The 16939-nt window shown below is 44.0% G+C and overlaps 1 protein-coding gene across 5 annotated transcripts in view; it reads left to right on the top strand.

Annotated features, from left to right (window-relative positions):
• The first annotated feature begins 5452 nt into the window (after nucleotides 1-5452).
• RUNX1 (RUNX family transcription factor 1) overlaps nucleotides 5453-16939 on the top strand; it is a 263011-nt gene continuing 251524 nt past the window's right edge. For 3 of the 5 annotated variants that reach the window (XM_063702582.1, XM_063702580.1, XM_063702581.1), the window contains exons 1-2: nucleotides 5558-5741; nucleotides 5950-6066. In XM_063702582.1, the coding sequence (XP_063558652.1) occupies nucleotides 6009-6066 (58 nt within the window). In that variant the 5' untranslated portion in view covers nucleotides 5558-5741; nucleotides 5950-6008. Of the gene's footprint in view, nucleotides 5828-5949; nucleotides 6067-16939 lie in introns of all 5 variants that reach the window. The other 2 variants (XM_004062749.5, XM_063702578.1) reach the window with 2 other exon arrangements.

The following is a 16939-nucleotide window of genomic DNA, read 5'->3' as shown; positions in this document are numbered from 1 at the left end:
ATCATATCCTGGTAGTTATAGTTACGTTAATGTGGGGTACAAGGTGATTTCTTCCTTCTGCTTTGAATAAACTAAAAACTTGAGAAAGAAATGAAATCAGAACCAGAACATAGACAAGATCATTCTTCCTGCTCTCCTTCCAAAAATCCAGCCAGTTTCTATACTGGCAAGAGGAAGGAAAGGGAATTTAGAGAGGAGGAAATTAAAATACACACCACACAATTTTAAGTACAATATTTTGTTTCTCAGTTGAGTTGATATTTTTATTTGATTTGGACATTTTGGAGGATCTGAAAGAATTTTAGCCTGAATCTGTAGAGCTGAGTATTATTATTTCAAAGGAACATTTAATTCAAAAATTAAGTGGTGAATACTAAAGATCTCTGTAGCACCAACTACAGAGGGTATTTTCAACTCGATCCTACTGGGTCCTCTCAGTTAGGGCCCTAAAGTCATGCCTTTATAATCCCTGGCAAGTGCAAATATTAAAATTCACATATTGGATGTTTCCATATTGAAATGTCAACCACAGATCTCTTTCTTATTCCATTCAGAACCACTTTGCATAGTCCAGTTACTGACCCTCTTGGCACCCCAGTGAAAAAGGCAGTGTTATGCTTTAGTTTCTAAATAGCCATGTGAAAGTTTGCTAATTTGCCTACCCCAGGGAAAAGAAGTAGCATTTCAATAAGAGTGCAAAGTCCCTGAATCCAGGTGCTTTGATCAGACTTGGGACATTAACCATTATTTGCCACATAAACTGAAGTGTTGAATTGTACACTATCTAACCAACATGAATTCTGGCTTCTCTAACTCCCGGTAGTTTTAGTTTCCTCATTTCCCTTTGCTTTCCCTGCCTGGATCTCAGGCTATAATTAGCGTCAGGTTGGAGGAACTGGCTGGAAAGTTCAGTACCAACCCGGAATGTTTTCCATCATTTGACCAAACCTCGAATGCTGAACATTTCTAACATTCAAAGAGGGTTTGTTTAAGTTTTCCAGTTTTACCCTCCTGGTTTCAAATGCCACCAGAAGCAGAAGGGCCAAAACTCTGTAAGGAGAAGCTATTTTAAACAAGCTTGCTGGCCCAGAGCAGCCTGAAAGGACCCAGATGCGTCTGAGAGAAGTAGCCAAACCCCTGGGTGCCTGCACAAATGGAGCCTCTGGAACCTGGGAGGCTTGGCTGTTCCAAGGAAGCACAATTCAAGAGTGGGCCCTTTCTTTTGCAGCAAAGGAGGGCATGACCTCGGCAAGGCAGTGGCTGGAGAGCGGGGCCAGGCAACCCTCTGGGAGGGGGACAGCCCATGGCAGGACTGCAAGGCCACCTGCGACGCTGCCTGCCACATGGACACGTGCTGTGTGTCTGGAAGAACTCACAGGATTAATGTGTTTCCAAACTGCAGACTAGGTGAAAACTGAGAATCTGGTGCCCCCAGAGGAAAAAGCCTTCTGTTTATATACACATGGCCACCAGCTAGGCAGATGGAGTACAGGGAGAGCCTCCCTACATTGTGTGTCAAACCTCAAACTGTAAACTTGACCCAAACACGGCACTTGAGATGAGAGGTCCGAGTGACAATCCAAGAAAATGCTACCTTAGAGGACATGAGCCTTGCCTCTTGTGGGTTTCTGCTGTCTAGAAACATCCAGGGCTTACAAAATTATGTCAGAGCAACCAAGTAGAAAAGTTTCAGAAAGCTCAAAGGAAGAAAAAGACATCTCAAAGAATGTAAACACCATGTTATTATTTCTCTACTAAATTCCAATAGATGCAAGGCTTTCCTCATAAATGCTTCTCAAACTTTAATGTGTATAGGAATCACCCGAGGAACTGTAAAAATACAGATTCTCATTCAGTAGGCCTGGGATACAGCCCACAATGCAGAGTCTCAACAAGTTCCTGGGTGCCGTCGACACTGCTCACCTGCAGTCTGCAAGCAGAGGAGGAAGCAGTTGAAACTCTTTCATTTGAAATAATTCTCACTAGCTGCTCTTCATATCATTACATAACATTCAAGTGACAGGTTGGTTTCAATGTCTGCCTTTTTTCTTTCTTTTTTCCTTTTGAAATCATATTTCCTCAACAATACCTCTTCATCTAGGAAAGGTTAAGAAGTAAATACTGAGGCCAGGCGCGGTGGCTCATGCCTGTAATCCCAGCACTTTGGGAGGCCGAGGTGGGTGGATCACAAGGTCAGAAGATCAAGACCATCCTGGCTAACACGGTGAAACCCCGTCGCTACTAAAGATACAAAAAATTAGCCTGGTGTGGTGACGAGCACCTGTAGTCCCAGCTACTCGGGAGGCTGAGGCAGGAGAATGGCATGAACCCGGGAGGCGGAGCTTGCAGTGAGCTGAGATCGCACCACTGCACTCCAGCCTGGGCGACAGAGCAAGACTCTGTCTCAAAAAAAATAAAGTCTTGGGTAGCTTAAATTTGAATTGCACCTTTATCTAAAGAAGTGAGAGGCTTGTGCGGAAGAGAGATGTGTCCTGTGTGGGCACCATCATGAGTGTCCAGGAAAGAACATCTTTAATAGCTGGGCTTCTAGGGCTCCCTAGCTGTCTCAAACCATTGGATTTGCCAAAAGCAGGTTATAGTCATCCCATGAAGCTTTGATGTCTACGTCCCAATTTAAAAATCATCCCTGACCTCATTGTCAGCATAGCATGGAAGTTTCTGGATAGGACATCTGTTAGAAAACAGATTTAGAAAATAAGGAAAATCCACGCTACATAGAGAAAATTCAGTAGCATTGTCCTCCTGGGATTTTAGACTCCATCCAATTTGGATGGTCCATCTCTGCCTCCATTTTCTGGCCAGAGAATCTACTTTATAATAGACATGTGGAGTTCAGAGATAGCATGCGGCAATCATGTAATGAAGATCCCTAACAGAGGGTGCTTTGATTGGATTGGACTGCACGCAGAAGTCTATACATTAATTACAGGGTTATGCAGGTAAACATCTTTCAACCCTTTCTAGTATTTTCATAGGGCCATTAAAAAAGACACCTGAGCATTTTCTCCCCACCCCGCCCCCCCACCCATGGTGGCATTTAGAAGCTGCAGCCAATATGAGCGAGAATGAAAACTGTCATCCAATTCCTTGGCAAAGCCACAGTCCACTGCAGACTCTTGGGTACAATCCCCAAGCCAGAAACCCAGGGTCTGAGTCACTTGCAGGAACTAGGACAGAGGGTGTGGGTCAATACACAAACTTAAAGAATCCTAAACCGTTCAGGTTAAGATAGGATTAAGTATTTCTCCAGGCGGTTCATTGATGACAGACGTGCCCTTTTGTCTTGGGCTCCTAGGGAAGTGGTAAGGCCAAGTTCACCAGCAGCTGGCTGAGGCTTTACTTATTGTCATGACCTGGAGGGTGCCCAGAAAAGCTCCAACTGTTGCCTCACCAAGCTGCGAAGTTATGCTGCGGCTGCCGTGGCTGTTAACCCCGCCCAGGAAGGCCGTGCAGGGCCAGTGTGCAGGCCTTTGTATTCTGCCCCCTGGTGCCCTGTTGAAACCTCAGTCCCGAAGATGACAGCATATAGTGAGGCTTCAACAAACCCCAGCCTTAGAGTGTCTTTACACTCTAACCTGTCCTACAAAGACCCCACTGGAAGAAATAGATATCTGGTTAGAGCTAGGCCCAAAGAGAAAAGTTGAGAATTCAGGCCGTTCACTGCCACATCCAAACCCTCCTCCTAAGCATCTGGACACCTAAGGCTAAAAGCATCTGGGGAGTTTCTAAAATTAAATCTCCCAAGGATATTCTGTATGGCCCCTTGAATTGCTAAGTCATTATTAAGTGTGAGTCGACTCTGCAGTGGCAGCTGCACATTACAGCCCTCGGCTCTTAGGGTCCTTCCAGGGAATATTAAGTGTGGGAGAGAAAAATGAACCTGGTTTGGGGTTCAACTCAGGCTTGACTTTATTAGGGAGGGTAACAACACAGGCCCATTATGTTCATTATGTTCACAGGGGATTTGCACTGAGAAGCAATATGAAACACGCATCACATTTAAAGATTCACGAGCCTCATAAAAGAGATGTAGCACTATTATTCTTTTTTAGATGTTAGCAAAGTGTCAACATGTGGCCAGCTAACTTCTCACAAGTGTAAGAGAAAGCGGTCTGTTGAGTTTCAATTCCTGCTTTAGTCAAAACAGGAGTAAGTAAAAATTGTGTCTGTTCCTTTTGAAAGACTTGTGCCATGGAAGCTACTATCGTTGTGGGTCTTTGTGTGTGTGAAATTAAGTGGATGAGGGAAAACCGAGGGAGTGTTGTGGGAGTTCAGCCTTTCTAAAGTGCCTGTGCTGGCTACTGCAGCTTAGAATCCAGGACTGGCATTCACAACCCATCATCACACAGGTTCTCTTGACCCTATGTGTCGAAATTTCACGTGCGCAGAGTGCTATGGCGGATGTAGGCAGAGCAGAGCCAAATGAATAAGGTAGTAAATTAGGAAAATAAGCCTTTCTTCATCTTGGAACTACAAAACAAAGTGACGTTTTAGTTGTCAGCAGGTAAAGCCAGTGGGGCCAGAAAATGAAATACGTGTGACCACAGTGGTTTGCCCACTTACAAAATTATCCTATTTTTAGCATCTTCAAACAGGCATGTCTTTCTAAGGTAGAGGACGCGCTATATAATATTCATTAGTCAGCCCCAGGAGAAGTGTCTCCTCCTGGTTCCCCTTCTATTGTGACATCCTCATGTGCTCAAAGTGTAGTTTTACCTACAGGTGTAAATTAGCCTATTGATTTGAATTGAACTAGAAAAAGGCAATACAGGGAGCTTTCCCAAGTGACAACACAAATAAACATCTGCAGAGTAACCACTGCTTTGTCCCAAATACAGAAATTCTCTCTGCTTTGTTTTCCTTTAGCTTCCTAATTTGTGTGTGTGTGTGTGTGTGTGTGTTAAGACTGTACTATGATTTTATCTCTTTACTGAAAGAGATACATACTAAAGTTGTCCATTTAGGGGGAATAAAACCACATAATTTTGGTTTCATTAAAATAGTCTTTTTATTTCAAAAGTAAAATTCTTTCCCTTTCCCAGGCTTTAAAATACCTGTGAGTTGCCAGCCCGTTGTAGGGGTCAGACTCTCACCAAAACATTTCTTTTTATTTATTTTTCCCTTTTATAGTTTCACTTATGCCATGATAGACTTTACCAAGGACTTAACTCTCCCGGAACTGATGCCTAGCATTTTAAATGATGGGATCCACATCCTGTCGGAGCAGCGGCTTGATGCCAGCGTTGAATTACTATTGAATAAGCAGCAATGAAATCTTTATCAAAATAATCAGTAGTTCCAAAAACCACAAATAACAACAGGAGCCGAGTTGTACTAAATCAGCAAAGACCATTGAGATATAATAAGTGACTGAGTCACTTTTTTCTGCATCCCCCCCTCTTGCAAAGTCTACTCGGCTATTTTCTTGCACAGCCTCGGGGAGGGCAGGTGGAGGGAAGGAAGGGCATTGCTCAGAAAAGAAAAAAAAAAAATTGACATCACTTAAGTCACATGATTGGCAAGAACCAATTGAGATGGGCTGTGGAAAGGGGAACAGTTAAATTTGTAATTTGGGTTGTGTGAAAACTTCTTTGGGCCTCATAAACAACCACAGAACCACAAGTTGGGTAGCCTGGCAGTGTCAGAAGTCTGAACCCAGCATAGTGGTCAGCAGGCAGGACGAATCACACTGAATGCAAACCACAGGGTTTCGCAGCGTGGTGAGCATCACCAACCCACAGCCAAGGCGGCGCTGGCTTTTTTTTTTTTTTAATCTTTAACAATTTGAATATTTGTTTTTACAAAGGTGCATTTTTTAATAGGGCTTGGGGAGTCCCAGAGGTATACAGCAGGGGGGAAAAGAAAGAGAGATGTAGGGCTTGAGGGGTGAGGCTGAAACAGTGACCTGTCTTGGTTTTCGCTCCGAAGGTAAAAGAAATCATTGAGTCCCCCGCCTTCAGAAGAGGGTGCGTTTTCAGGAGGAAGCGATGGCTTCAGACAGCATATTTGAGTCATTTCCTTCGTACCCACAGTGCTTCATGAGAGGTGAGTACATGCTGGTCTTGTAATATCTACTTTTGCTCAGCTTTGCCTGTAATGAAATGGCAGCTTGTTTCACCTCGGTGCAGAGATGCCTCGGTGCCTGCCGGTTCCCTGTCTTGTTTGTGGGAGGAATTCAAACTGAGGCATATGATTACAAGTCTATTGGATTACTTACTAATCAGATGGAAGCTCTTCAGAAATGTTTTAATAAATACTTAGTTATGCTGTTGGAGTGTTCAGTCGGTGCGTGAGAACTTTGTCAAGTGCGAGTAAGTTGTGCTGGTCTTGTTTAAAGGCTTAGAGATTATGAAGCTTGCACGAAGCTCCCTGGGTTTTATTTTGCTGTCCCTTGCCCGGAATGCCTGTGTCTGAGTTATCCTTAACTCGGCATGCTGTGTGGCCCAGAATGCAGCCTGCCCTGGGGCTTAGCAGGCACATGCACAGAGCCAGCCAGGAGGGCTGGTGCCAGTGTGGGGCAGGAGGCGGAGGCTCTCAGATAGCCTTGCACCAGCCTGGGGACTTCAGGGCCAAAGTGGCAAGGCAGCTGTCTCTATAAGGCAGAGAGTACAGGAGACTGGCAGACTTGGTTAGGTTAAAATCATCAGCATGGGGCTGTGCTGTGTTTTTCCTTGTAGCCTCAATGCAAAGAGACAACCAGCATCTTTCAAGAGAGAAAGGAAGCAAATTGTGGCATACCGAGGTCTCTCTGGAAAAGGGCAATAGAGAAGTTTCCTGAGTTAAGCATTCTCGCAGCTGAAGTCGTTAGATCACAGGCTTATGAATAGGAACAGCCAGGGTGGAAAACCTGTCTCCATTTTTGAAACCAGCCTCTTGAAATGGACAAAGCTGTGGTTGAGCTGTGAGTGTGTGAGTATGTGTGTGCATGTGCGTTTTGTGTATCCTTCGTGGTAAAAGAGGGCTGTGCTTAAACAAACAAAAATAATAACATAAAATGTCACAAAGGCATTGCCGTGTGCGTCGGGGCACGCACTCTGACCAGTGCCTGCAAAGTGTATCTTGATGGTTTGGCAAAGCTGAGATGGAGTGGGCTGGGATGGGAGAATAATTAATTTTCTGGCTACAAACTCTCTTGAGCACCCAAATAGTATCTGTGACTCATTATTTATTCATACAGCTAAGTGAGCAGGGGAATGCAGAGGGCTTGCCGGCCACTTTATCACAGCAAATGCTATTGTGAATGCACAGGGCTGTATGTTTCCGGGTCCCTGAAATTAAAAAACTTGATGAGAGAGAGAGAGAGAGAGAGAGAGAGAGAGAGAGAGAGAGTGTGTGTGTGTGTGTGTGTTGGAGATGGCAAGAGAGAAGTTAAAGAGAAAGAGAAGAAAGCAAGTCATTAACCAAGCTCAAGTTTCAAATTAAAGAGTTTTCAAGTGCTTCTTTACTGGCAGCAGAGGGAATTTTAGTGAAGTTGAGTCATGCAGACGTGCGTTAGTCACTAGTCTTGCAGCGTCGTTCGGTTGGTAACACAGAGACACTGGCCACTGGTGAAAAGCTGCAAACGGCTCCCTGGCTGCATTTCCTCTGGGCTGCTAACAAGCAGAGGAAGCAATATTTGTATAGAATAACAGAAAAAAAAAGATCTTCCTGGCTTTACTCTGCTTTCAATACCCCCTCAGAACGTGTATTGTTTCCTATTTTATCAACTCAGGAAGGCAGATTCAGGAAATTTTTAAGCATTCCATTGAGCAATAGGTTGGGTTTCAGTGTGCAGTGCTGGCCCCTGGGGCTCTCCTTACTGGCCAACAGCAAAGATGGTGAGGGACACGCTGAGCTATGCAGACATCAGGAAATAACAGGAGTCTGGCTATCTCCTGGACAAGCCCAGGGCTCCTGTGCCCCATGGATACTCAGCTGACCTGCGCTAGGTTAGGAACAAGGGTCGGTTAGCTTTCACGGAGGCGGTGTAGGGAGGGCCTGAGCTTGCACCAAGACTCAAAAGGGATCATCTGGAAAGGTTTTTCCACTCTTTCCTTTCAGTGAAAGGAACTCAGGGTTCTTTAGAATCTCTAATTTGGTAATATAATATTGAGATTTGATGTCAGAGGGCCAAGTGAAATCTTGGCAATTTCCTGGTTAATTTCATCCAAGTGATCCATCAACATAAAGGTTTAAATTGTCCAGGTTAGCTGTCCACATCATTCACCCAAGCCGGAGAGGTGGCAAAATATCATTTCTTTTGATACCGTTTGGTCATCATCTTAGAGCTTGATGCTAGAAGAATCACCATCCCTGCCAACAAATGGCTCTCCCCCAGAGTTCTCAGCCTGTTGCCATAGCTGGGCCACTCGCAGTGGTCAATGCGGTCACTTCTGGCTGCCTATAATTTACAGCATGTGTTCCCTCCCCAACGGCAACTGTGAGCCGAAAGGGAAGACAGCATCTTTGTTTTCTTCCTGGGATGGTACTTTATCAGTCCATGCAATTCTCACAGAAGGAAACCTGTAACTCATTTTTAGCCAGATACCCGTGTGGAAATTGGGGGGAAAGAGAGGAGTGAAGCCAAGCAAACCATTGTTCCCTTCCTTGAGAGAGGCAAGCCGGAGTCTGAGAGACTGGCACATGAAATTGATGTGGTCTACCACAGAGAACTCGGGGCTTTTTCTATCACACCACACCAGGTTCCCACCGAATTTGCTTAGGAAAGAAGACAAGATGCGATTGAAATTCCCTGGAATTATCACACATGGTGTGCAACGTAAAATTCTTGCCGAACCCAAACTTGGGTTCCCTTGAAAAGTGCAGTGTGTCGGCAGAAAGAGTTGAGGTAGGTGTGGGGAGGAAAAGCCTCGGCATGTACATATTTTTGCAAAATGGCTCAGGTAGCCTTGTTCTTAGAAGTGGCTTAGTGGTCTATGCAAAGCCTGAACACTCACATGCCTCTGCGTTCCTAGAACCACAGGTAAAAATCTCAGCGAGACCGACTCCCTGCTTGTCTTCTCAGCGGTTCAAGTTTACCCCACTGAAGCAGTCTTTCAAAGGGAATTGCTGAGTACAAAGCTGCATGTATAAAGTATGTTCTTCTCTAAGCATCGGCTTGCCGCTCTTTTCAGAAGAATATTTATTAAGACACTTCTTCTGGCTTGACTGAACACTTAAGATCTTAAGATCTTAAGACTTCAGGCTTAAGCCACAGAAATTTATTTTCACACAGTTCTGGAGGGAGACTGGAGGTGTGACATCAAGGTGTCGGCAAGGCTGATTTCTGGTGAGGCCTCTCTCCTTGGTTTTGCAGACAGCTGCCTTCTCCCTGTTTCATCACATGGTTATCCCTCTGTGTGTGTCTGTATCCTAATCTCTTCTTATAAGGATACCAATTGCATTGTATTGGGGCTAGCCTAATGATGTCATTTTAAAACCCTATGTCCAAATAGTGTCAAATTATGAGCACCTTGGGGTTAGGACTTCAATGTATTAATTCTAGGGAGACACAGTGCAGTCCCTAACAGTGGGTCTTAGCAAATCTGACTCACCCTGGCCCACAAGGAAACTGTGGGATGGGGCATCCTGGCTGCTCTCTTGGATGTTAAAGAATCAGACTGTAGTTCCTCCTTTGTGAGATGGAGTTTCACATCTGAAACTGCCCACACATTTTGAAACTATAAAAAAAAAGGTGTGATAAAACTATCTAAACTCACAATCATGCCTTTGCCATTTAGACTTTTTGCACGCTAAGAAACTGTAGAAAATGACGAGTAATTTTGAAATGTTTAAGTGTTAAAAGAGCAAATGGCAGCCACCCCAAAGAAACCGCCTCTTGGCTCTGCTTTCTTGGGGAGGATTGTCTTTGTACTTCAGACTGACTTTATTAGTGGGTTTTAGGGGGCTGTAGGAGGCCCCACAGCTGCTCACACACCGAGTACAGGGGCATGGAGCAACCAGTAGCAGAAGCACCTTTGGAAACAGCAACTGACCCGATTCTGAATGGCAAGAAGCCTTTCTGAGCTTTTGAAAGCAAATGAGTAGCTGAGACGTTCCTACATTCTCTCAAAATAGATCCGAAAGATGTGCTCAGAAAATATGTAGCCCTTTACTGAGAAATCAAGCCTGGTGAGATGCTGGGACAGAGGAGGGCTGCACAGCTGCTGTGCACACACAGACTTTAGTAAGGAGCCCAAGGCCTAGAGAGAAGAGTCTGGAGGCATAAGAGCACCTGCTATTAGAGAAAGCAATGGCAGGAGGTCTGTGCAGGGAATGTGCTCAGATGACACAGTGATGGCCTTTTCTTTCTTTTCTTTTTTCTGGCTTTCATCAAATAGCATATAGAGCTTCTCTCTTGAGCCTTAGTTTCCTCATCTGCAGAGTAAGGATCGCAATAGTACCTGTTATTAAGGTAGCTGTGTGGACCGAATTAATCTGTGTAAGGTGCTTTGCCCAGCCATATAAAGTAAGCAATAAATCTGAATGGTGGCTGTCAATGTTCAGTTATGTAAGAAGGCAGCCAGTCAACCGCTGTCTGCTCTAGGGAGGGAGAGGTCACAATGCCCTGGAGGACATTACAGGAGGCTCCCTGGAGAGAGGGACACAGGAGTTGGGGGAGGGGAAGGTGGGAACAAAGAAAAGAAGGAAGAGTGGCCTAGGCTGAGAGTACAGCCTGGGCAAAGTTAGAGCTACAGGATCCCACATGGGCATGGACAGCAGTGGGTAACTCAGTCCACCCTAAGGGCATTTCAACAGCAGGTCAGCCTTTCTTCCCTTGTGGAAAAAGAACGAGAGCCCTTTATGAAATTCAACTTAACAAGTTTTGATTTTAAATATGGAGGCTAGTTGGGGCACGATGTCATGCTAAGTCTTTGATCTGAACACACAAGGACAACAGAGATGTCTCTTTTCATTGAGACTGCTGGTGTAGCTTTATTTTCTCCAAGGCTCTTCTTAAGGAAAAGGCCATTTTGCCTGTATACCTTTGAGCAGGTTCTCTGGGCCTCTGAGAGACTCCCATTTTCCCTGCTCCTTGGGAACATTTGTAATCATGTACTTTGTCAAAGCCCAGACATGAAGGTAGCTTTGATGGCTTGTCTTGTTGGAGGCAGCAGAGGAGGCCCACACAGGAAACTCAAGCAAATTTTCAGTTTCTCAGGTAACTTCCTAGTGACCTAGATGAGTCAATAGATGTCTTTGTGTCTCATTTGAGTTCTGCAAAATGGGCTAATAATATTCTAGACAAGCTTGCATCTAAATTACCAAGTTCCTGTTGGAAGTCTTTACATGCATCAGAAAGAGGTACCATAAAACACATCACAAATCTTCTTAGCTTAATAACACAAAGCCACTTAAAAATATTTTATTTTCTGTTTAGAAAATAGTTCTCCCATCGTTTCACAAATGCAAGATATTTTCCCTCATTTTCGCAATTGCTTTCTCCAACTCCCATTTTTCAAGAAATCTTCAGAAGCTACACTGGTGCCTGAACAGATATTAAAATGTTCAAAGCACTTTTCCCACAACTCTTGTTTCTCGGCCTCCCCTGCTCCTCCCCATCAGATGCCACCAGTCCCCTTCTTTAGCCATTTTGCTGAGCCTCCAGCCAAGCCAAAGAGGTATGTCTTTCTTGACCTCTTCCCCCTCATAAAATATAATAACTAGGATGTCCTGGAGTGGTAAAAAGGGAGCATTTCCTTTGAGATCTTTGCTGACCGTGAACACAATCAGGGAGTACTTTACGAGAACACAGGCTGGCTCTTGAACACAAAACAGGGCTCAAAACCTCCTGTCACCTTCAACATGCTGGGAGGATAAGCTCAGACACACTGCTCTCACTTGCGCAGGCTTCACTCTTTGTTGGGGAGACACGTCTTATACTCTCTTGGCTCTCTGAATCTCTCTCTTTCTCTCCCTCCCTCATCTTGCAATAACACTGAGTAATGATGCCAGAAAGGAGCCAAGGTGGAGGAATAAACACTAAATCCGAAACATGACGGAAATTATGTATTTTATTGCAATGACAGAAAGAGTAAGGCCCTTGCTCAGGTTTGCCCATGAAAATTATGTTTGGCTGCATGTAGAGAAAAGCTGACCACAGTGGCTTGAGCAGACGGGCACTGGTCTGTGCAGTGCACAGGAGTTCCAGAGTGAGCAGTCCAGGCTGATATGGTGGGGTGCAGGACACTCCTATGTTTTGGTCCCACCATGCTGAGGCCAGGGAGAGATGGCCTGCACCTCTGATCTGTCCAGGCAGAAAGGACATGGGAGGCCTCAACCCCTTCTTGTGGGTCCTGGTATTTTTATTCAGGAAGGGAGGCCCTTCTCTGCAAACTTTCGCTGACATATTGCTTAGACCACAACTAGGTCACAGGCCTCTGGCTGGAGGGAACCGAGGACAATGGAGTTGTCACTTTCCAGCCTGGAGAGTGGAGGGAAGCAGAGAGGAAGGTAGCTGGGAGCAGATGTCTCGTGAACCCAGAGCCACATCTGCCAGACCTGGTGACAAAGACAGGCTGTGCTTTCCCAGCCATATCTTGTATCATTTGTTTTCTGTGCCAGCTGGGCTTTGGAAACAAATGCAGAGAAACTTTATGTTCTTCCTTCATTCCCTCTTGGAAGTTGCAGATGGATGCCAAGGGTGAATATTTATTCTTGACCCATTGAAAGCAAACTGGACAGGAGAAGGGATGAGGTGGGGAAGGGGCTAGGTTAAATGGATCCAAGTTCACACCTATTTTCAGTGTCAAAGCCCCAAATCACACTTGAGTGTCTCCTCAAGTTAGAATGAGCAATAGAAAACCAGACAGCCCTGTATCTATGGGAATGTTGCTTGCATCAGAGCCACCACACCTTGCTGTGAGGTTGATCAGTTTCTCGCAGCTGGAGATAGTTGCTTCCCACCCCTCATCTTCCTCACTCTTTTAAACTCTCAAAAATCACCCAGCCTCCCAAATTTGTTTTAATTTTTAAGAGAATTCTTTTCTACAAAAGAGGGAAACCTTCTTTCAAATGGCCCTTCATAAATTTCCCTAAAGATGTTTTTATCTCTGATAGAAATATGAAAAACAGATAACCAGATAATTGCCCTCTATCTAGGCTTTAAACACTTATTCATACACTGAATTTCTGCAAGTTACAGATGATTGTTGCTGTGTGATTACTGGCCCTGTCTATTTCCTCAGCATGGATGCAAATCTTTCTCCCTGAGAAAGTCATTGCTTTGTTAAAAAAAAAAAAAAGAAAGAAAGAAAAAGAAGAAGAAAGAAAGGATGAATGAAAAGAAAGTTGTTATTCAGTTTTTCTCTTGAAATTAGAAATTTCTTTTTGTTTTGCTTTCATTTTGTTTTTCTGCAAGATCGGTGTTCATTTAGAGAATTGTTGATTTTGTATGCAGCACTGCCCTCCCATGCCATGGTCCATATGTGTCTATTTTTTGATGGACTTCTTTTTAAACAATGAGTTCCCCAAGACATTTTTGGGGCCTCAAATGGGAAAGGTCATCACAAATAGAAATCTCAGTTTGCTAGTTGGGCTTGCTCAATCGCTCTGCTGATTTCAAGACTGATGCTGCTTTGCGTAAATGCGAAGTTCATGTTAAATTGATTCTAAATCAAATACTCAACGTATTCAGTCTTGAAACATGTCCATTGGGAGAGAGAACTATGCAGCTCCAACATTTTGCAAAGATTCTACTTTGCTTTCTTTGCCAACATCCGACTTTTACTTCTGGGCGTTAGAATACCCTCCGTAGAGACTGTGACTTCTCAAAAGAAACTTTGCTGGTCTTGAATGGAGAATGAAATAATAAGATTTGAGCAATAAATCAAATATAGCCTGAGAGCAACACCACAGAGCAGCCTCTGTCATCTCCTCTCCTTGGGAGGTACGTGGGTCTTGATCAGCTCTCATGTGCTTCTGAAAATGTGTAGGTTTTCATATATATGTTTTTCATTGTTAGTAGATCCTAAAGAAAGACCCAGAAAATCTTGCAGCAGTCAGCTTGCCAGATGGGGGTTATGTTAAAAAGAGCAAACAGAAGTCAGAGCTCTGAACACACCGCAGGGTATTCCATAGTCACATTCCATTGTGGGTGAGTTTTTGTTGTTGGTTTTTTTTTTTTTTTTTTTTTTTTTGATGGAGTCTAGGTCTGTCACCAGGCTGGAGTGCAGTGGCCCCATCTCAGCTCACTGCAATCTCCGCCTCCCAGGTTCAGCCATTCTCCTGCCTCAGCCTCCTGAGTAGCTGGGATTACAGGTGCATGCCACCACGCCCGGCTAATTTTTGTATTTTTAGTAGAGACAGGGTTTCACCATGTTGGCCAGGATGGTTTCGATCTCCCGACCTCGTGATCTGCCTGCCTCAGCCTCCCAAAATGCTGGGATTACAGGTATGAGCCACTGCACCCGGCCCATCCTAGGTGAGTTTTTTAAGGGAGACAAAAAATGTCAGAGTGGCACTCATTGCTCAAGAGAGAAGCACTTTCCCTTTTTCTGTGCAAAATTTTATAATATGTATAGCTATCAATGTTTGTTTCTTATTACTGCCCCAGAATGTGCAAAAGAGAGTTTGGGTCAACTAAGATACATTGGTTTGAGTGCCATTTTTTCCAGGAGCAGTTTTAACACAAACCACAGTTTGCTGCACTTTCTTACACAGCTTCTGCTTGCACTTTGAACTCTGTGCACTGAGCCCCTCATTCCACACCATCTGCAGGCTGCATCTGGGCAGCTTCATCCAGGTCGGTAACAGTCACAGCTGAACTTGACATTCACTCACTTTGAAAGTGTAGAATTCATAAAATCTGAAACCACATATGTGTATAAAACCCATGCAAGAGTGGGTAGGAACTAAAAGGAGGAGAAAAAGTAGTCCTCCCCTTCAGGAGTGTTCTCTCTTATCCCAGCCCCTTTCATGTAATGAATGGGTGAATGGGTGAAAATGAAATTATTTAGGCATCGACTGATAGGTAGGAACAGAAACTCAGGCTTCTAGTTTATTATTATTTATTATTATTGAATCTACTGTTTCTGAAGATCAGAATGGCTTTTACTTCCAAAGTTCTAGAGGAGAGGAACAACGTTAAGCAACCTTAAACAAATATTAGCACTGTGAAAGGTGCAGGGTCATATAAAGAAGTAGAAGTGCCGACAATGAAAATTCTATCCAACTGTCAATCATTCCATATCATTACTTCATTTTTTTAAACAAAGGCTGTGTCTCCCATATGCTTCCCTCCCGGTTGTATTCAAAACAAAGAAATAATTGTATTACAGATGTGAATAAATCTGTTTAAAAAATAAGTGAACCATGAGACATATGAACTATGAGACATTGTTCTATATGATGCTTTGTAAGTTTTATGTGCTGTGTCATAGAGTTATATGGAGTTATGTATTTATATAGTTCTGTATAGTTTCAGTTGGCATCTAAAAATTATATAACTTTATTTTTTAAAAACTATAATTATAAATATTTTTAAACTGCTAGAAAGGAAGAGCCGAATATTTGGCTGGAGTGATTTTTAGACATTTCTCTACCTTAGGGCACCAGAGAGGTTCACTTGCCCAGGGTTCCATAGCTGGTTGGTGCCAGAGTCCGAACGAGAAACCAGGTCTTCTCAGCTCCTGTCACCCACAGTTTTGCAGACACTGAATTTATGAGGTGGATTCCATTCAAGCATCCACATAACTAGCAGACACTTCTCCTAATCCTCCTCAATTCCCCTTTGCATTGCTCAGATACCACAATCCTTTACAGGTTAAATCCCTTCACCTTGTGAACTCATTAGGCAGGGCAATGTATATGAATCCCTGAGTCCTTAAGAACGTCCTTAGGCTGTGTTAGAAATGCAGTTGCCATAGGAGTAACCGGTCCCTGCTGTCATTTGGATGTTCTCTCTTCCCCAAAATCCAGCACCACCTTGGTTAAGCACCCACCATGTGCCTGCCCACCTGGCTCCTTAGGCAATGTTACAATTAACCAGGTTGGTTTTGATGAGGGTCTAGGGCAAAATTTGAACCACCACAACAGCCAATGTGCACATCCATGCGAGGGTTCAGAGATGGCCTCGGCCAAGGCTGCCAGGCTTCAGCTCTGGAAGGAGCCCTGGGAAGTGGGAGATCTTTGTATAAAAATTGGAACCCAAACTATAATTCCCATTAGGGATATATATGCTCACATCACTCCTGATTCAAAGCTCAGAAGTGGCCTCTCAGGAGAAATAAAGGTCTCTCTCTCTCTCTCTCTCTCTCTCTCTCTCACACACACACACACACACACACACACACACACACACACACACACACAGAGGCCAGCATTCAAAATTCCCATGCTTAGGGAATCCATTGGGACTTCTTCCCAGGATGTACTGAATTCAAGGAAGCTTTCTCTAGGTGTAGCAGAAACTGCTGAAATGCTGAACATCAGCCATTTCCAGACTCTTGATCTTGCCACATATCAGTAAATATTGTTTCACATGCCCCACTATCTATGCATGGTTATTTACTTATAAATTATATGCTGTATTTCTGTAATGATATAATTATAGTATGTGCATTATATAATACCTCCTCCAAATAGAAATTAAAATGAAATTTTAAAAGCACTAGTTGTTTTTCCTACCCCTCCATGGACACCCCAATTTGAATCAGAAAATTCCTAGATACCAGCAAATGTCATGTCTCTGCTCACCAGGACATAGCTTCTCTCTACAGACCTTTATTTCTTTCCCTGGAGGCTTCAGTCCATGTTGAAGTGTAAACTCCACTCAGCTCCAGGAGGAATCGTGTTTTCTTTATCACCAGGGGCTTCTTCTACGAGTTGCCTTTGTTAGGGAGGCCAGGAGAAAGATAGGCCCAAGCTCAGGGGTGGGGTCGGGGAGCAGGAAGCCTGTGGGCTTTAGAATCGAGGTGTTGGTTTCTCCCTGTCACCAGCA

The sequence above is a fragment of the Gorilla gorilla genome, chromosome 22 (genome assembly GCF_029281585.2).
Source record: "Gorilla gorilla gorilla isolate KB3781 chromosome 22, NHGRI_mGorGor1-v2.1_pri, whole genome shotgun sequence".
NCBI classification, from domain to species: Eukaryota; Metazoa; Chordata; class Mammalia; order Primates; family Hominidae; genus Gorilla; species Gorilla gorilla.
Note: the sequence above shows the minus strand (reverse complement) of the source record. Positions and strands in the feature narration are given on the sequence as shown.